Source organism: Prosopis cineraria, unplaced genomic scaffold (assembly GCF_029017545.1).
Source record: "Prosopis cineraria cultivar Desert tree isolate PC_DT_omini unplaced genomic scaffold, ASM2901754v1 PC8, whole genome shotgun sequence".
NCBI classification, from domain to species: domain Eukaryota; kingdom Viridiplantae; phylum Streptophyta; class Magnoliopsida; order Fabales; family Fabaceae; genus Prosopis; species Prosopis cineraria.
The window spans coordinates 12628300-12649614 of NW_026555339.1; the positions used below are offsets into that span (position 1 = coordinate 12628300).

Consider the following 21315-nt stretch of genomic DNA (forward strand, 5'->3'; position numbering starts at 1 on the left):
GATCTGTTTGTCTGGCTATTTGACTTGTTCTTCTTCTTTTTCTTCCTTTTTTAAAGTAGTTTTGACAATTGGTCAATGTAGCAATGGTTAAGGAGGCCAAGAAGGCAGTGGACCTATTCTAGTCGCACTCTCCCTCTCGCTATCAATTTAAATGTTATACTCTTTCGATTAAAAAATATAAAAAAAATTTTAAAGAGTTAAATGTTTAAAAATATAAAAGATTTTGAGTCTTTTAAGATGCAATTATGGCCTTTTTTTTTCAAAAATACCTCTATTGAATATATTACTTTATTTTTTTAGGGTATTTAATATGGATAAATATGAAAAGATATGGTTAGTTTAAAGACAAATAACTATTTTATTGGGAGGTGAGATTCAATTAAAAATGTCTTATATTTTTAAACAGATAAAGTATTTAATTAATATTCTAGATTTGTCTATATATGTAATACATAAGAAACAGATATATGGATGCAAACAAAAAAAATGATAGATATAGATTTCACTTTATTTTCTTAAAAAAGATGACTAGATATTGATAATCAAAACCCTTGTTTACTTTTTTTTTTTTTAATGGCCATCTAGAAGACGAGCCAAAAGGCTTGATAACTTCTTCAAATTTTGGTCGTTTTCTAGGTCAAACTATTTTTTCGGCTCTAAACATCATAGGTTTGTATATTTATTTTTTTGGCAAATACAAATTTATTTCTTAAAAAATATTTTAATCATGATATTTTCACATAAATTTTAATTTTAAATATTTTAAAAATGAGGTCCAAATATTAATCATGTAAATTAGAAGTATTTATCGCTTACATTCTTTTAGTATAAAAGTTATTCAAAAATAGTTATTTTTTATAAAATCTAATTAAATATATATACTTAATATATTTTTATGTAATTATAAAATAAAGGCATATAAATTTAATTTATCAATAATATTAATAAAAAATAATTTGTTATATAATAAGTGACATGTAAACTGTTCACCAAGGGACGTTTATATATATATATATATATATATATGCGTGTGTGTGTAATATTCATATCTTTTGATTTAATTATAAACCAACATTATATATATATATATATATATGTTATGAATTATATAATATATAAGAAACAGATATTTCCTAATAAAAATAGATATTCACAAGAGAATATGATAATAAAATCCTACTAAAATATAAATGACAATGAAGTCAAAATATCATAATTTTTTTGAAGCCTATAGATACTTTTTTGACATTAATAATTTTAAATTAAATAACTAAATTATCCTTTGTTTAAAATAAAAAAATAATAGATTAATATGGAAAGTAATAATTTCATATTTAATTTTTATGATTTATAAAATAAACATTGTGATTGTTTAAATAAAATTTTTGATCAGTTATTTTGAGAACTTAAAATTTAATTATGAAAGAAATTTGACATGATAAGTTTTGATTTTTTGTTCACTTCTTATAATTTATAAAATAAAAATTATAATTACTTAAATAAAAATTATAATTGATTATTTTCAAAACTTAAATTTCAATAATAAAAAAAATTTTATGTGAGAAATTATTATTTTCTTGTCTAATTTTTTTGACACACGGGATGAAAATTGTAATTCTTAAATAAAAATTATAATTAAAATTAATTATTTTTAAAATTTGTCTATCAATCACAAAAAAAATTTCATATGAGAAGTTGTAACTTTTATTCAATGTTTATAATTTATAAAATAAAAATTATAATTAAAAAATAGATTCAAATCCATTATTTTTATTTTAAATAAAAAATAATTTAATTTTTAATTTAAAATTATTAATATTATAAAAATACTTAAAAATTTTAGATGAATTATAATATTTTAAAAAGCTTATTTATTATTTATATATTTTGATCAAATTTTATTATCATTTTTTTATTCAGTCAAATTCAAGTCCCTTTTTTTTAATAACCTTTTTTTTTTAAAAAATTAGTTGATAATAAAGAGAGCGAAAACTGCCCAAGGAAACAGAAGATTACAGAGTAGGCACAAAAATCTTGGGAGTATTAGGGCTGTTTGAAAACCTGTTCTTGGAGCAGTTTTTTGTTCTCTAGAACAAAAAAATAAAAAAATTTGTTTGTTAACATATTTTTAAAAAGTGTTTTAAAAAACAAAAAAATAAAATATTATTTTAGAGAATAGAAAAATAAAAATAACTTTTAAGTGTTATGTGATTATTATTCTGAAGAACAAGAGAGAATGAAAAAAATATCTATTTTCATTATTTTTTATTCTCCTATATTTTATAACTTTTAAAATAATAAAATAAAAATAATTTCAAACAACCCTTGATCTTAATCAAGTAACGGCCTCCTCCAAAATCGCAAGAGGCTATAGAATCGTAAAACCTAGAAACCCAGACGATCCAGCAAGCTTATCGGCCACAATGCTGCGGACATAATCGTGATAGCCTGCATTGAAGCGTTCGAATCGTTGTTGAGAGAGCAGAGATGGTTCATGGAGTCAACTGAATTGCTCGCATTTGATTCATCGTGCCGCTAATATCGTTTGGTTGAACTCTTCACTCTTCCCAATTCTCTATTTCATCGATCCAGATACCTCATTCTTCCCAATTCAATTCCTTAAACACCACTCCGCTGCATATGACGTTGCCTTTCTCGAAAGGTGTCGACTTTGTTTCATTCCAACGTTATTGCGCTTCTGGTATGTCGTTTTTCTCCAACTGTTTCGGTGGTGAAAAGCCCTGATCGACCATCTTTTATTGCACTTCTGGTATGTGGTTCTTTTTTTTTTTTTTAATTAGGTTTTCTTGTTCTTGAATTCGAACACGGGTTTTGGGTTTAGGAGCAATGGCTATCGCGGCCCCTGGGCAGCTGAACCTTAATGAGTATCTTCATAGGGAAGTGTTGATTGCTTCAAAATGTTGGAGCAGATTGGCGAGGGAACTTATGGGTTAGTTTTAATTTTTTTTTTTTTCTGTTTCCTTCATGCAGTATCACTGTACTCGTTAATTGCTATTTCTGTTTCTTAGTTTTGCAATGCTTCATAGTTAAATTTTTTAAGCATCTGTTATTTTGCTTTTGCTTTCTTTATGTAGGTGTGATGTGTTTATGGTTGTCGGCAACAGCTTATGTTTGATCATAATATCGTTTTTCTTATTTCTTTGGTGACTTACATGGGGGCTGATAAATGTATATTGTTTAAACTTCAACTTATCAGACGCTTAGTCATTTGTGGATCATAGTGGCTAAACTTTCTTAGTTAGCTGGTAACTGTCGCTGTATATTTGTCTATTATGTTGTTCAGTGTAGAAGCTCTAGCCTCAGTTTACATGCCACATGACAGCACTGACAGGACTTCCTGCATAATGAATAATGATAGTGAAGAAACGCAACCAGTGAAACAAAAAGTCTGCACTGGCAGTTCATAGTTTGTTAACAATATATCCAAAGATTTTGTTGCTGATAGAGTATAATAGTGTTGGGCAATCCATGTAGCCTACCCACCTAGGCTTGTGGTTGTTGTTGGCAGTTCATAGTTTGCCAAAGTCTTGCCATAAATCTATTTATAAGTGGTGAAAGATCAAGCTTTTGCCTTTTTAATGAGAAGACCAGATAGGATTTTATGGCCAACCAATAAAACTTTGTGAAACCTTAAAAAATTTGTCTGTACTCTTTAGAACTGTCTTTGACCCCTGCTATAACTTATCAAGCACCTTAATAAACTATGTTAATCTAATTGTCCTTTGCCCTTCACCACCTTCAAATGAGCTTTTATAATGGTTTGGCCTTTGCTGTGAGTTCTCAAGAGAGCTTTAGATGTTGGACCTTAGAAATTTGGCTAAAGTCAGGCCATTAGCCCAACCCAAATTGGCCTTTGCTGTGAGTTCTCAACAGCGCTTTAGGTGCGGGACCTTTGAAATTTGGCAAAAGTCAGGCCCTTATCCCAACCCAAAATCAGGTCTGTTTGTGATGTTTTGCCTTTGTACTTGAGGACTGCATTCACTTCGCAAATTTTATTTTGTTGCTGGATGGGGTGTTTGACTACTTGATAATTTAAGACGTTTCTAGATGAGTTTTGTTGTCCAATGCATTCACCATCTTAACTTATGAATCAGATTTATTATCTTCAGCATTTTGTCTATATTACAAGGATACATATGTAATATTATTATATTTCAAGCTATTTTTTAGTTGTCATTAAACCTTATAGTTTGATATGTTTTATGATTCGTTATTAAGACATGTGCTTTCCGATTCACAATACTTATCATCATTGGACTCCTATAGAATTGGTATAAGTGTATGCAACCAGTTCTGTATGCAATTTTGCAATAGCTTTCTTAAATATAGGGGAGGGAGAATAGCCACAATCCTTGGGCAGGGTTCACGGTAGAAGTTCTATATTAAGTATTTTGATTTAAGTTCTTTTCTTTCTAAAAGGTGTAGAATAACCCCTTGAAGAGTAATGATTATACGTGTGCAATACATCATATGTCCCATAATAGATTCCAACTTATTATGATTCAAGAAATTTTTGAAAAAATTACAAGAAACAGCATGAGAAAATCACAAGATAGAGCAAAAGAATATTACCAAAAAGAACACAATTTTTCTATAATCTAAAACCAAATTTTTGCTTATAAAAATTTAAACTTTGGATCCTCAATAAAATTTCTTGCTTAAATTTCTATAAACTATCAATTTCTACTTGCTATGAAATTTATTTAAATAAAATATCCATTGAAAAAATTTTGTTTGATTTAAAATTTAGGGTCATTGTAGAATAGAATTCTTTCAATATTATTAAATATTTTTATTGCAAATTTCTTGTAGAAATTTTGATAAAATCTTTATTATAAATAGAATCTCTAAGAAAAAAATATCTATAAGTCAACTCAATTTAATCAAAGAAGAGCCTTGGTCCATGCCAACAAGTCACACGGCATCACACAATTAGGTAATGATTCTACTTATGGTTTATGTGGAGAACCTAGAACTTAATTTATAAATTATAATGTATAAATTTAGGTTCTACAACAAATAAAGATTAATCAAAATAGCTCTTCAATTTCCAATTGGTAATCATTAATCAACCCCACATTGTTCAACTAGAGGTACAAGGCTAGTAACATATTATTTGAAACCAAAAATAAATTTTTTTAATGAAAAACATCCCAATAATAAAATTAAAAGAATCAAGATGAGTAAATTCAAGTAATTATATACAAATCAAAGGGAGAACATTAGACATAATATAATCATTGATCTTAGAGATCAAGAGATTCTATATAACTTCAAAATATTGAACTATTAAATTTATAATAACAAAACAGCCTTAACACTTGTGAAATAAAATAAATTAAGTAAATAAATAAAAATAGTAACATTTATTGTTTAAAATTAATGAAGTGTATATTGACAAATCATTTAAAACTAATATTTTGAGGATTTTGTATTATAGGTAACAAGTATAGACATACAATTCACGAGGATAAATAACTAAAAGTAGTTTAGGCTACGAAAACAAAGATGGATGCATAGTTCATGAAGATAAGTAACCCAACGTAGTAAGTGATGAAAATAAATGTGGATATACAGTTCACAAAGGTAATAGTAACCAAATATGACTCGAAGCCTTGAAATCAAACACAGGTATGAAACCCACAAATAACAAATGTGGTTGTGATGCTCACAAAAGTCAAACTAGCTAGTTATAACTGTGGCGTGCTAAGGATTAATAGAACTATCATTAACAATTAGTGTTCTACGTATAATCTTTTTGAAATTCACTTTCAAACATGCAACAAAGATAATCACTATTAAAAGTATAATTATCTTTTCTCAATATCAAACTCGCATGAATCATTTAAAACATCAGTCTTTCTCAATATGAAAATTCATAATTATCCCATGGATAATTTCCATGATTGTCAATGTTTATCAAATAAAAGATTATTGAAACTTGTAAAAACATTTTCTTGAATCTAAAGAGTATGTTTTGCATGAGAATTTGTAATATTGTCTGTGCCTTAATTCACTAATGCCCAAATATTATTATTTCTTTTATACACTTTATAAATCCAAAATTCTTCAGTTCAACAAATTTAGAGAATTGAAAAGGAAAATCTCAACATCAACCTTTCACAAATAAAATGCTATATTGAGTATAATCAATAAGTCTTTAACAAACATCTATATAAACAACACTCAAAAGTTTCCAAATCTGCTTATTGAAAATAAAAAACTTCTATTATGATATAATTAATATTATCAATCATGTATATTTAATTTTCATAAACTTCATTCCTCAAACATTTTATCAAGCACTCTATTTGAACTCAAAAGCTAACAAAAGGACCAACAAACTTTGTTCTTGAGTTATTGACCTCCAAAATTTTCTAACGACATTTTCATCCTTGTATTACAGAGAATAATTACCTATTATAACAATATACCCGACAATAATACACTTATCCCATTCATTTGCTATCAAAAACTAACTTCCTCCAATCAAACAATTCATCAAATACCTTATGTGTATTCAAACTTAAATCATACAATAACCATCTTATTCTTTAAATATATTTCCCAAAAGTTTTCTAAACATCTATATAAATTTACCAGACTTTTCAAATTCATTCCTTCAACTAAAATCAATTTAAACTCAAAGAAATACCAAATCTAAACACATATTCATCATTCAGTGGCCACCAAAAAAATATAATATAGTTACCTGCCAAAAGTGAAATTCTTAATCTTCAATTTAAGCTTGTTAGAACATTCAATAGTGAAGCAAAATTTCAAAATTTCAGCAATAATTCCTAATCAAAATTTTAGCAATTCCCCAATCACAATACATACCCAAATTTAACGAGGAAGAGAGTGGAAGTTGGCTCATACCACTGAAGCAAAGAGGCAAGAAGGGAGGAGATCTAAGGCCCCTCCACCAAAATTGCAGTGACGGAACATGAAGATGATTACTAATCTTTCTTATTACATCTACTTCAAAATTTATAAAAATACACTCAATTTTTTTATATTTCTGAGTTATTACAGACATCGCTAGGCAAAGTTTTCAAATATCTAAATATTTGTTGTTATATATTTTCCTCTTGCTAGTAAAATGACTGGTCTTCTTATCCCCAGGCCCTGAGAAAGACGAGCATGGGAAGCCAGGCGTCCATTTTCACTATTAGCTAATCACTTCATTAACAATTAGCACAGCAGTGCCTTATTTGCTCTATGATCATTCTACTGTGAAGATAATTCTGTCAAATTCCTTTTAGTTTCTTTGTCCAAGGAATCTTACCTTGTCTGTATTTTTCTTTGTGCTGGAGATTACAGATGGTAACAAATATAAAGATGGTATCTATATGGTATTTGAATACAAGGACCATGATTTGATTGATCTTGCAGATCGACCTGGAATGAGATTTACAGCTCCAAAGCAAGGTATGGCTGCAAATGTTGTTTAAATCAAATATCTGTGGTAGTAATTCATTTAAACACTAACTCGCTTCTTCTTGCTTAACTGTTACATGAGACAGCTTTTGACGGGGCTTCATTATTGCCATGTGAATCAAGTACTTCATCGTGATATAAAAGGTTCGTGTAAAGCTAGATTTCGTCTCTAGAAGCTTATGTATTTTATTTTTTGGTCTTAAATGATATGCCTATTTCATGTATTTTGTTCTGATGCAGGCTCCAATCTTCTTATAGACAATGAAGGCAATCTGAAGCTTGTAGATTTTGGACTTTCACAATCATTTTCTAAAGACCACAATGCAAATCACCTCCTAGAAGCTCCCAAAACAAATCCTAGTAGTCCCAATGTTGTGCTCCCTCAAGTTCTCCCGTTTTCTTCCTATCTGTTCAGCCCCCGATCATGTTTGATTTAACTAAACTTTGCATTGTCTGTTGTGACGCATAGTGCATTTGTTGTGGCAGATGGTATAGAGGCCCAACTCATGATTTAGGTCCTTCACTTGGGCTCAGTCGGCCAAATATCCATCATAGCCCAATCTTAAGGTTGTCTAACATTCCAATAAGTCCATTAGTGATTCAAAAGCATGATTAACTTAACTAATAACCAATTTTCTAATTTACCTTCAATTATCTCATAAATCTCAGATTAAAATTTTTTGAGATATTACATATATCATTCGTCGAATGCCTAATTTTGGTGTGGAATAGTGAATGAGCAGGGGACTTGATCAGTGAGCCTCTCATTTTTGTTGTATCTGTGAAACTTCATCTTCAAACGCTCGATATTTAATGACTTGGCTGAGCCGTCCAATTAGCAAGTCTCATCATCAATGGCTAGCTCCCTCAGTAATTGAAGATAGAGACATGAGCCTGCGTACAATATAATAATAGAGATATTTCCTTTGATCTTATTATAAGATAGATAGAGAAGATGTTTTTTTATTATATTTATGAGTCACATTATTAAATATTTATCATAAATTTCTCTTTTTATCTTCCATTAAATTTTGGTGAGAAAAACACCATTAAAATGTGTATATTTAAAGGATTAAAATTAAAAATTTATTAAATTTTTAAACAGAGTTAATGAATTTTAAGATTTTTGTTGATAGTAAAGCATATTAAAAGTAATTTACAAATAGGATAAAGAAGAGTACTATTCAATGCAAATCACTCCTAGAGCAGGTGATAAGATATTTATATCTCTTAAACCAAATCTTAAGAGTTCAAATCTTATTAATAAAAAAATCATGCTTTAAAATATTTTGCGTATGATCAAGGCTTGAATTGACTATAATTTAAGTAAGTTGTACCAGATACTTAATGCTTTGTCATCAAAATAACCAAAATAAAGTATCAATAATACTCAGACAAAGAAAATGAGCCCATGTAATAGAAATATTGCTTTAATACTAATAGGGGTTGGAGTGAATCATAAGAAACTTATCATCTCTTAACTGAACTCTTTTTGTTTAAGTCTTACCAATAAAATCTTAAAAAATAAAAAAAATATTAGAATCCCTCTAATGATAAAAAACTTTATAATAGCAATCTATTAAGAGTATTAATTCTACAACAACGTGATGATGATGATAGTCGTCCAACTCTTTCAGGCCACAGATTGGCTAGCAGGAGAAATGTTTTAAGGTGATGAAAATTTTTCTTCTCATGAAGGAAGAAGAGACAAGAGTGGAAATATTCCAAAAGACTCTCATGACTTGTCCAAGTCTTCTCTTAAAATCATAACATTTCATTTTATTAAATTCTACAAAGTGAAATTAGATGATTGCAGGTCTCTAGACACTCACCAAATTCAAATCTGAATAGAATGGTGGCAGTGTTTTAAGAACCAGATGGTTGAACCAATTAGAACCACGAATGGAATTATTAACTCAGTTTGAACCAAAAAATCATTTTCCTAGCTAACATTATATTGGGTGATGAAATTGCAATTCCTCATTACATTCCTAGATAATTTGACCTTTTAGGGAGGAATAAAAAATTCCTCTCGCTAAATCATATTTTTCCAATGTTAATTAAAATCATGCGGTGCTATGGAAAAACCACAAAACCACTCCTCCAAATATGTAATATAATATTAAATAAGATCGGAAAGGAAAGAGTATGTGTAGTCTTGCAAGCTTGTACATTATTCTTGTGTGGCTTAATCACTTCTCCAAATGTCTTGCAAGCTTAACCTAATGGGCATAAATCGACAGAGACTTGAATCCTTATATGTAAGGTGGCTAGTTCATACAGACTTGCATTATTGTCAGCTTCTGAAGAAGCAAAAACAAACATGCACACCACATTGACAGGAATTGAATAGGGTCTGCAAAAGATGTTAATAATTGACACCGTAATGAATTAGATTAAAATCCTTGTTAATTAAAAAAAACACTTATATTTAATACTTGACTATGTATCGAACAAGATGAACTAGGTTTGAATCCTTCACTTCTAACCCTTGATTTATCTCTCTATCTCTTCTATGATCCCTGACCATAGCATTTTTTATTAAAAAAAATGATAAAAATATATAGGTTTGATTGAAAGCTTATACAATGATTAGGAAAGAATTTTTTTTTCCCTTTGGATTTTCAAAAAGAAACTCCTCCCATATAAGAGGAAATAGGTGGAAAAGAACAAGAAAGAGATGAGTATAAATTTTAAAAACTTTCTATGTCAGTTTTTGCCTTTAAAGAGATGATTCACTGTTTTAAAAAATTTAAAGAAAGAGCTTATATTTAATGTTTAATTGTACCTCAAAAGGATTGTTTATGATAAAAAGACATTGTACGCAATAAAAAGAATCAAAAGAAAAACTAGCGGTGCTCCTATATGATATTTTTTGTTCATAAGACCTAAGTTTAGATTTACTTTAGTGCTTTTTCTTGACGTATTTCAGGAGTAACATATTAAAATTTAATTACTATAGTGAACCTATACCTCTCACAATTTTTTATGAATACATGAAAAATAATAATATGAATCTATATATATAATAAAGTGCATCAAAGTACTGTTTACTACAGTTGAATAAACAGTAATATGATGTTTTATTTTTAAAAATTACTGTGATGTTTTTTTTTTAAATTTAACCTTTGCATATTAATAGTTCATGTGGGATCCACAGCAAAAATTAAAAAATAGGTGCATAGTAAAAATGCTTATAGATATGAGACTAATAATAAAAATAATATGTATGAGTTCTAATATTTTTTAATGTAGGAGATTTATCACTTGTTGCTTGTATTTTGTATATGTATAAGATAATTAATTGTATATAACATATAAATTTAAATAATAAATTATAAAAAAGAATATGAGCAAATTTTAATCAATTCACACAATTTAAAAAAATTAGTTAATCCTAATAATTATATTTGAAATTGAAAAGTTTGAATTAAGATGTATTTGTGATTAACAATATTTTATTTTCCTCTAATTTAATGATACTATAACTTAATGAAGAGTAATTAAGGAAAGATGTCATAAATATTTTTGAAATTTATTGTTTTTCTTGTAAAAAAATAACAACAAACCATGTGAAAATTTTACTTATATTTAAAAATGGGGGAAATATCTAGTAAAATTTGTCAATGGATTACAATAAAACTACAATGGTTTTATGAGATACATCAGATTGGATTTAATGATTGTAACAAATCTTATCACTTAATAAGTATCACATGTAGCACAATAACAATTATTCAATTTAATTGAATTGTTATAAGATATTTTGTCATAAAGTACTAAAAAAACTATCAAATCTTAAATTTTTAAAGGGAACAATGAATATAAGGAGTCTTTTTATCATGAGAGTTATTTTAAAATTTTATAAGAAAATACATGTTGATAATTTTTAAGTATTAATGTTATTCAATTGTATAATGATATACTCATTCAATGAACATATTTAGATCATTTAGTGAACTCAAATTTAAGATAAATCACAATAGTTCTACAGTGATCCAACTATTTTAAAAAATTTAAAATCAAATTTGAAATGCCTTTGGCCAAATAAAATTAGAATGAGCTACCCTTCAGATAAGAAATATTAAATCATCAATAAAAATAAATTTGAAGTAAGCTTAATTAATAAGATAAGAAATATTAGTTCCGTGTGAAACAATTTGATATATCCCTGAAGTACATAACATATAAACTACTTATATATATAAAAAAAAATCTAACTAATTTAATATGTACAATATAATTTATTACCATAAACATTATGAATATGGCATCCTAAAAACATGCACGGGAAAAAAATCTAGTTAAATACTCATAGGTTGTAGTTAGTCATCAAAAGTTGTGATCGTTGGAATTTTGTCATGCACTTGATTATAAATGTTAGGCCGTGGAATGCAAGTTGAAATATCAACATCAGAGAATTTATTTTTGTCATGCATTAATACAAGCAAGTCTTCGCAAACGTCTCCAATGAGAAGTTGAAGACACAGAGGTAAGATTTGAATTTTGATGAGTGACCAAAATGTACTCGCACAATTATTTTCATTATCTTCCATTTAAAAGCAATAACAATATATTTTGAAATCATTTTTTAGCATAATACCTGTACAAATGAGTAATTAAAAAAATGGAGAATGGAAATTAAATAGACCCTTTAATATCCTTAAGCAAAGTCTCAAATTCAATTGTTATTAATTAAAAAAATTATGTTGGAAAATATTGTTTCCCCAATTAAGGCTGGACCATGATTCGGATATAAAGTAATCGGTTATGGGATACTCAATAGTTGTCATCAAAATTTAATTTTTTTGTTTGGTGAAGAAAAGTTTAATTAGATGAGTTGAATCATAGAGATTGAGGGCGTGTTAGGTGCCTGTTGTCATATTTTTTTTTAAGAGAAACTTGTTTTATAATATTGGTTTTAGAATTATTTTTAAAACAAAACAAAATAAAAATCTATTTGGTTATGTTAATTTAAAAATAATTTTAGAATTAATAAAATATGTTTACAGTAGGCAATTAATGATAGTGGCTTATGATATAAATTGATCAAGCTAATTATATTTTTAATAATTAAATATAATTTGTTTTGAAAACAAGAAAAATAAAATAAAAATAATTTTAAGATATTTCTATTATTTCCTTGTAAAAAAATGAGAATATTTTTAAAAATATTAAATTCAAAACATTTATTAAAATTGACTTTTTTATTTTTTTTTGTTTTTAAAAATAAAAAATAATTTTTGAAAATAGAAATCAAACCGGCCATTACTAGCATCAAAGTTTGCCTCCGACCCCAAAGAACAAAATATTATTGGTTTTAACACCATGACAAATTACAATGATAGAAAATTAAAATTTTAATATATTGTCTGAAAATAGGAGTCTAAAATAATTATAAAAAAATCCAAATTAATTTCAGAATTATATGCTGATGGATGGTCCCAACTCATTATCAGATGGGGCCACAGTACCACACGTCCAAAGACTTGGACTGAGTCCTCTCTCATACGTGTAACCCAGCTCATTCCTTGTCGCGTTATTGGTCAAAGTCTCTCATTTGATTATTTGTTTTTATAACGGTTTTTTATTTTGAAAATTAAGAAAATAAAAAAACTTGCTTTAAAATATGTTTTAATGTTCTTTTTTATGAAAAATAAAAAAATTAAAATTTATTTTAAAGAACTAAAAAACCAGAACATCTTTTAAATGTTTTATTATTATTTTTTTTACAAAACTAGAAAAGAGACAGAAAATATTAAGCTTGTTTATTTCTATTTTCTGTTTTTATTTTTTAAAAAAAATTCTATAAAATATTTTTCCAGGAAAATTTTTGAAAAAAATTAAAAAATGTTTAAATTATTATTTTGAAAAATATATCAAATGGTAAAACAGAAAATATGAAAGAATATTTTATTTTATTAATATAATTATCATTAATAAAAACATGATATTTTCTGCATTTCTTCAAATTTTGTAGTACAAAAAGTAACAACGGTTTTTTAGTTTTTTAAAATAACTTTCGACATTTTTTTTAAAAATAAATAATAGAAAGCATATTTTTAAATAGGTTTTCTTTTGCTTTTTCAGAAAAAAAAAAAATCTGTTCTGAAAAAGGTGGTCAAACAAGGCCGTCATACTTTCATTAATGATAATTATATTAATGAAATAAACGATTCTTTCACCATTTATTTCACCAATATATATTTTTCAAAATAATAATTGAAATTGATTTTTTTTATTTCTTATTTCCAAAATTTATTCTGAGAATTGTTCTGCATGTTCTCCATCTTTAATGACTTGTGGTGGAGCCACGAAAATGCAATCCAAGTCTTCGTCAACATCTTATTAAATAAGTAATCATCAACTTTGCTGATCATCAGAATGCACTGCATTATCACAATCAAGTCTTCGTCAACCATGGGCTTGAGTGTATTGTTTTTTATCAAACTGTCATTAGTAGCCTTCACACTGGCATCGCCGGAGCCGGCCCCAGCAGCCTCCAAGAAAGCGGGCTGCGATACCATGTGCGCGGACGTGAAAATCTCTTATCCTTTCGGCACAACCGAAGACTGCTTCAAAGATCCTGATTTTCTGATAACTTGCAACACTTCCTCTGGATTCCCCGTTCCTTATCTAGGAACAAAAACCACTATCCAAGTTCTCAACATCTCTGGGGTGACCAGTGAGCTACTCGTCTTCACTCCAGTTTATCATCATTGCTACAACCCCGAAGAAGGCATTTATTGGAGAAAAGGCTTTCGTGCGCCTCCCAAGTTCGCCATATCCAATAAAAAGAACGATTTCGTCGTCGTCGGGCGTAACACCTACGCTTTCCTCTACGACATTGAAGAAAAAAGACTCATCGGCTGCAACTCAGAGTGTAGTTACGACGAATCCGTGACAAAAGGATCCTGCTCCGGCTCCGGCTGCTGCCGGACTAATTTTGGGCAACCTATTAGAAATTATACTAACAGTATTTTCTTTTACGGTGACCGAAACGTGTTAGACGGCGTCTTGTTTAATTGCAGTCATGCTTTTTTTGCCAAGAACGGAACTTTCAACTTTTCCGACGAAGACTTTGACGATCTAGTCCGACTTGAAAGATCTACGGTGGTACTGGATTGGGGTGTTGATGAGACGAAATCATGCGGTGGAGCCTGCAAAGATGATGAAAGTATATGCGAAGAATCACAAAGTGTCAAAGGCTACTACCTCTGCAAATGTAAACCAGGGTTTGAAGGCAACCCCTACGTCTCCGGTGGCTGCAAAGGTGATTATAGAATCTTATTCCCACTTTGATTTGTTTTTCATCTAATATCCTATTTATGAAACTTTCTAACTCATTAAATAACCCCCCTAAATAATTATTTTTATTAAGGGTAATTTTTAAATTTTACAATAAATATTCTTTTGATCTAAAATATATGACATGTTTTTACTGGCTAGTGTTGAATTAAAATGTATATTATTTTGCAAAAAGCCAATATTCTTGGATGGGAAAATCACTAGCTCTAGAGTTCCTTATAAGCATTCTACGTGTCCAAAAGTTCTACAATTGTACAAATGGTTGGGAGGTTTGAAAGACGTGGCTGTAAATAATATTTTTTGTGAATTGGGCTCACTAGCTCCTTCGATTCCCTTGAACCCCCACTCTTTGATTCCCTTCCTCCTCCTCCTTCCAAGATCTTGCCCATCCTGCTGGTGAAGATCGATGACGCCCAAGAATTAGGGCTTCAAGCTCTACCCTTTGTTGGGATTTGATGATGGAGGAAGAGAGGGACTAAATTGAAAATATACTTTTATTAATTGCTCAAATTATACTTTACGCAAACAATTATAATTTCTTTCGCAATTGTCTCTCACTCCTTCTCTCTTTCTCACTTTTTCACCGACACTTTCACACCTCTCCCCTTTCTCTCACCCACGCCCACATCGGTCTCTCTCTCTCTCTCTCTCACCACACACACGCACGCACGCACGCACGCACGCACTTCGCTTTCCTTCTCTCTTGTCTCCGCGACACACCGCACCCACACAAATGACACTCGCATGTTTATGCTACTTCAATGTCAGTGGAGTTTTTCTCCACAGCCTTCTTGATGTCTCTTCTTTCACCGCCATAACCAAAAATATGCTAGAAACTAAATATTTTAATTATAACCTAAAAAATTCTAGAGAGAGGGAGAGAGTTAGTTGGTGACATTTTAACATTCTCCCTCAACGACGACTCTAACTCTGTCATTTCACATTGCCTCTTATTTTCTTCAATCTCTTGAACAGTTTCATAAACTTGTCAAAGTCAACTTTATCTCGTTGAGGAGACTCGTATGTGGCCGACGTCACTTTGTGCTTCAAACCATGCTTTTTGATTCTTCATCTTGGTGGTAATTGACATTCTTGATATTTGGTTTCAATATCTTCACATACCTTACGGTGGCAGTGTTTGATCATGTTCTTTATCTTCTTTCTCTTCGTTTTCATATTTTCCCTTGATTGAACTTCGAACACCAAAACATGATTCTATTACTTTCTCCAAATTGAGATCCTTCAGATTGTCCTCGTTCTTATCTGCATCTTTGTCCTCATTCACTTTAACGTTCTCTTCCCTAATTTAATCCACTTCTCTTGTGATGCAGAGCGCTAATATATCTTCTTCACTGAAATCTGCTGTCACTATCTCTTCTTCAATGGCACTTGTTGAAGCTTGAAAATCCCATTCTTTCTTGCTTTCATTCTTGTTGTTGGAGGTGACAACATTTCTTTCGACCCTTTTATGCCAATAGTCTCGAGCAAAGTGGGCAATCTTCCCACAATTATAACATTGACCTTTCTTTTAATGATTTTTCCTCTCTTCAAGCTTGTCTCAATCTTCACAAGCTTCCCCTTGATGTGAGCTTCTGTTGTGACATCTTTTGGGCCAACCATTTTGTTGCCTTCTATCATCTCATTCTTTTTTGAGTTAGAATCCTCTCGATGATCTCTCTTTTTACAAAAGAGAGTCTTTTCCTCATCTTTCATAAAAATTTTGGACATTTATGTATCCAAAGCTTCCTAATTAGCTAAGATAGTTTCCAACTCGGCTAAAGTTGGTTCCTTGGACCAACCTCTTGTTGTTGTAACTAGGCCATGGTATTTTGGATTTAACCTCGTAATAATAATTCTCCTCATTTGCTTGTCGGTGATGGGGTTCCTTAGATCTAAGTTTGAAATCTCATTGCAAATAGATTTATTTTTTGAAAAATACTCCCTTATCTACATATTATTTTGTCGAATTGAGGCAAGCTCATTCTTTAAGAACTACAACTTTGCTTCATTTTCTCTTACAAACAATGAGGCTAACGTATCCCATGCTTCCTTTGACATCGTCATTTCTTTGACATATCTAAAAAACTGTGGCTCAATAGTAATAGCCAGTATGTAAAGAGCTTTCTTAGTCCTTACCTACCACTTCTTCAATTCACTTGGATTTGTTAGGAGCGTAGCATCATCTCCGTTGATGAGATCTCAAAGATTTTGACCTTCAAGGTAGAACTTGACTATTATACTCCACACTTGATAATTTTTATTGTTTACCTTCTCTACCAAACAAACATTCTCCATCATGTCTGCCATAGTGAGCTCGGTAGTACCCTACACTTCACAGTCTTGGACTACACACTAGCAGACCCTTGAGCAAATCTAGACTCCTAGAGTCTTTTGCCTTAATACTCAAACTCTACCAACCACTCCCAAGTCTCGAGCAGCCCAGCGGTGCTTCAACAACTCTGGTCTTGATTCGGCTTTAATACCAAATGTTAGGATTTGAGGGTGGAGGAAGAGAGAGATTCAACTGAAAGTATGCCTTTATTAATTACTCAAACTACAATTTATACAAACACTTATATTTTTTTTCTCTCGTAATTTTCTCTCACTCCTTTTCTCTTTCTCACTTTCTCAGACGCTTTCACACCCTTCTCCTTTCTCTCACTCACGTCACGCACTTTCTCTTTTCTCCCTCTCTCTGTTCTTCACTCACACACACATTGCTTTCTTTCTCTCTTCTCTCCGCCGCACAACGCACATTTATCGGTAGAGTATTTCTCCATATCCTTCTCGATGTCTCTTCTTTCACCTTCATAACCAAGAATACACTAGAAACTAAATATTTTAATATAATTTAAAAAATTCATTTCTCATAACTCACTCAATGAATTCACAAATATTTTAGAGATGCGTTTTGACATTTTTATTTAATAAAAATTCATATCTCATGACTCAAACTCAAGGCACCAAATAAATTGGATCACCACACTAATTAAATTGTTATTAGGTGCCCATGCAAAGGACAGAAGATATAGCATGGTCCACATGGATATTTTATATATGATTAATTGTGCTACGATGCCTATATAATTTCAGATGTGGATGAGTGCCATAGCATCAATAATTGCACGGCTTCGGCAGTTTGCACCAATTATTATGGTGGCTACACCTGTACTTGCCCAACTGGACAAAAAGGTAATGGCCTCAAAAACGAAACTGGACCGGGTTCGGACTGCAGCATTCTGGATCCGGATTCTAATCAGGATTGGCGCGTCATTACAATTTCATTAGGTAAGCATCTACGAATATTGCATAAATATATGAAATACATTAAGTTGGCAACTATATCACGACATTATCTCGTTTCTTTATTTATACGTTGCACAAATGCACTTTCACATTTTAAATATAAGCTCATGCTATATAATATAGTCATCTTATAAATTATGAAAACATTGCAAGTTAAGATTTGCTCGAGCAAAATAAGTATTTAATTTTTTCCTCAATTTAATTTTTTAGGACAGCCAAATGTTAATCATGAAGTTTTTTCGCTTCTTTAGTTTATCTACGTGGAAAACAACTTGGGTGTCTTTCCCTTAAATTAAATTGAAAACATAAAAAAATTAAAAATGAAAATAAAAAATTATACCAAATAGATTTTAGTTACCAATTTTAAAAATAAAATATTTTTTAAAAAATATTTCAATGTTTTTTAAACTAATCAAATAGTAATTTGTCTTAACTGTATCATGTTGTCAAAAAGTCTCGCCACCATCCTCAAATTACAGTTAATTATTTCTTCTTCATGGCCTGTTTGATTTGTTTATTAGGACTTGGCGTTGGAGAGAATAATTAAAAATGAAAAGAGCATTTGCATCTTCACATATGTTTAAGTCAAAACTCGAAACATTTTTTCTACAATAAAATCTCATTTTGAGCACTATTGCTTGTAGTTGTTGCTGTAGCTTTGTTGGTTGTCTTCACACTGCTCTTTGCATTATGTTGGGCACAAAAGCAAAGAAGTTTGAGACAACTAAGAGAAAGAAATTTTGAGCAAAATGGAGGAAACTTGCTTCTCCAACAATTTTCTCAACGACAAGGATATACTGAAAGGGCCAAGATCTTTACAGAAAATGAGCTTAAGAATGCCACAAATAACTTTGATGAAAGTAGGATTCTTGGTCGTGGAGGACAAGGCACGGTTTATAAGGGTATGTTGCCAAACAACACACCTGTTGCCATTAAAAAGTCTAGAGTTGGAGGGGATCCCCAAAATATTAAAAGTTTTATTAATGAAGTATTTGTTCTTTCCCAGATCAACCATCGAAATGTGGTCAAACTTTTAGGATGTTGTCTTGAAACTGAAGTGCCTTTATTAGTTTATGAGTTTATAGACAATGGCACCCTTCTTGACCACCTAAGCCCATCAAAGAAAGATTGTTCTATTACATGGGAGACTCGGTTAAGAATAGCTGTAGAGACTGCAGAGGCCATTTCATATTTACACTCTACTGCTTCTATTCCAATTATCCATCGAGATATTAAATCTGCAAACATACTATTAGATCATGACAACAGAGCAAAGGTGTCTGATTTTGGAGCTTCAAGACTAGTCCATCTTGATGAAGCTCAAGTTGCCACTGTGATCCAAGGAACAATAGGATACTTAGATCCAGAATACCTCCAAACTGGCCAAATGAATGAAAAGAGCGATGTTTATAGTTTTGGGATTGTGCTTATAGAATTACTCACTGGGAAAAGAGCATTTAAATTCAATAATGCAATGGCCAGTCACTTCATGTCTTCAATGAGAGAAGACCGCTTGTGGGAAATTCTTGATAAGCAAGTGCTAGATGAAAAGAAGAATGCAAAACAATTGAAGGAAGGAGCCTTATTGGCACAAAGATGCATCAGAGTTAATGGAGAGGAAAGGCCAACAATGAAGGAAGTAGCAATGGAATTACAGGGCCTGATAGTAATGGAAAAACATGTTCAAGGGAAGGACAAGGATATGATGGTTGAAGAAAGTGAACACTTACTTGATCATTTTCCTAATGATGGATATGAGAGTGCTAGTGCAAGTACATTAGTTACCAGCTATGATAGCACTCAAAAGCAAGTTGTCTTTGAGATCATAGATAGTGGGCGATGATGATCTTATAGTATTAGTAAGTATATTGATGCGTTTCTACTATTCTTATAGATTTAGACACAGCGAGAGGTGGATACAATGATGCTGATGAGAGTCTACCTCAGTCGTTTATTTGCAAGTAATGAGTGATTTAATTATCTTGAGTTGCAAATAGATGGGTGGAATTAACTCTTATTGCCTTTAATAATGTAATTTTAGTTTGTTGTTTTAGTTTGTTTTTCTTTCTTGTATTTGCTATGACAGTTCTTAATGAAATTATCATTTAATTTCCATTAAAAAAATAGCATCCATCAGACGCAATGTGCTCTTTAATTTGGCGTTCGTTGTATTCGATATATTTCCATCACTACAAAAAATTATTACAATAGAGATGGAAATTAGAAACGGCCTAATTATATTTTTAGAGATAAGTTTAATTTAAAATAATATTTTAAAATATAGAGGCTGATTTAGGGACGATTTATATATATCTCTAAAAAAATCCATCTCAACTGCCCTCATTATTTATTAAAAAATTATTTTAAAAAAATAAAATATTAGAGACAAGTTTAGAGATGAATAAACTAGCCATCTTCAAATAAGTCCCTAATATTAATTTTACATTTTTTTAAATTTAGAGACTAAATTTGAGACATATTTTTTTATGAATTTAGAGACAAAAATTTAACCATCTCTAATTCCCTCTCTATATTTTTTTAAAAAAATTTCATAATTTTATTTTTATTAATTTAGAGACAGAATTAGAAACAACTTAAATAAATATATTTGAGATGAAATTATTTTTATTTCTCAAATGTATCTCTAATACAAAGTAGAGATAGATTCAGATATGGAGTCATGTTTTTAATTTTTTTTAATTTTTGGATTATTAATTATTTTAATACGTGTTTGAAATATGTTAAGATGGAAATTAATTTTAAAAGATAAAGAAAACATTTCATCATTGTTTAGCGAGCTTCCCACTAAATGCGAACAACAAAAATTTGAGATTTCTGTTCAAAAATATTTATCTTTAAAATTTATAGAGTATTTAAAAATGTTTTGTACATCATTTAAATCTTTCTCTTCTTCTTTTCATCTTTCTCTAAATTTAATCATTCTCATTTTTTGAATTTCTATTTCTATAACTATAATTGATTGAATTTTTTGTCTCTTTTGTATTATTCATATTTTCCTTTAGTACTTTTATAATGTTTAATAAATTTGTACCACATACCAAAATTGTCTTGAAAGAAATCACTAATAATATTCTATAACAACACATTAAAATAAGAAAATAAAATCAAAACTCCAAAACATCAATGAAATTGAATATTAAGAAGAATTAATAAAAATACATTTAAAATGACTATAAATAATATTTATATGACAAGAATTAATTATTTTAGTACAAAATA

General features: G+C 29.9%; 2 protein-coding genes across 5 annotated transcripts; both read left to right on the forward strand.

The window, feature by feature from the left end:
* The first annotated feature begins 2357 nt into the window (after positions 1 to 2357).
* On the forward strand, positions 2358 to 8156 carry LOC129317946 (cyclin-dependent kinase C-2-like). Of its 4 annotated transcripts, none has more exons than XR_008595106.1 (5): positions 2358 to 2770; positions 2843 to 2950; positions 7345 to 7452; positions 7548 to 7605; positions 7702 to 8156. XR_008595106.1 is itself a non-coding variant. In XM_054962384.1 (5 exons), the coding sequence occupies exons 1-4, from the start codon at positions 2641 to 2643 to the stop codon at positions 7595 to 7597; spliced, it is 327 nt and encodes a 108-aa protein (XP_054818359.1). In that variant the 5' UTR covers positions 2358 to 2640; the 3' UTR covers positions 7598 to 7605; positions 7702 to 8156. The 4 variants fall into 4 exon arrangements, 2 of the variants coding, with proteins under 2 accessions (XP_054818359.1, XP_054818361.1); XM_054962384.1 differs by having other exon boundaries at positions 2358 to 2701; XM_054962386.1 differs by having other exon boundaries at positions 2358 to 2662.
* Positions 8157 to 13865: 5709 nt separating this feature from the next.
* Positions 13866 to 20168, forward strand: LOC129318776 (wall-associated receptor kinase 3-like). The gene is made up of 3 exons (XM_054963715.1): positions 13866 to 14734; positions 17863 to 18057; positions 18720 to 20168. The coding sequence occupies exons 1-3, from the start codon at positions 13882 to 13884 to the stop codon at positions 19916 to 19918; spliced, it is 2247 nt and encodes a 748-aa protein (XP_054819690.1). The 5' UTR covers positions 13866 to 13881; the 3' UTR covers positions 19919 to 20168.
* Positions 20169 to 21315: the final 1147 nt, after the last annotated feature.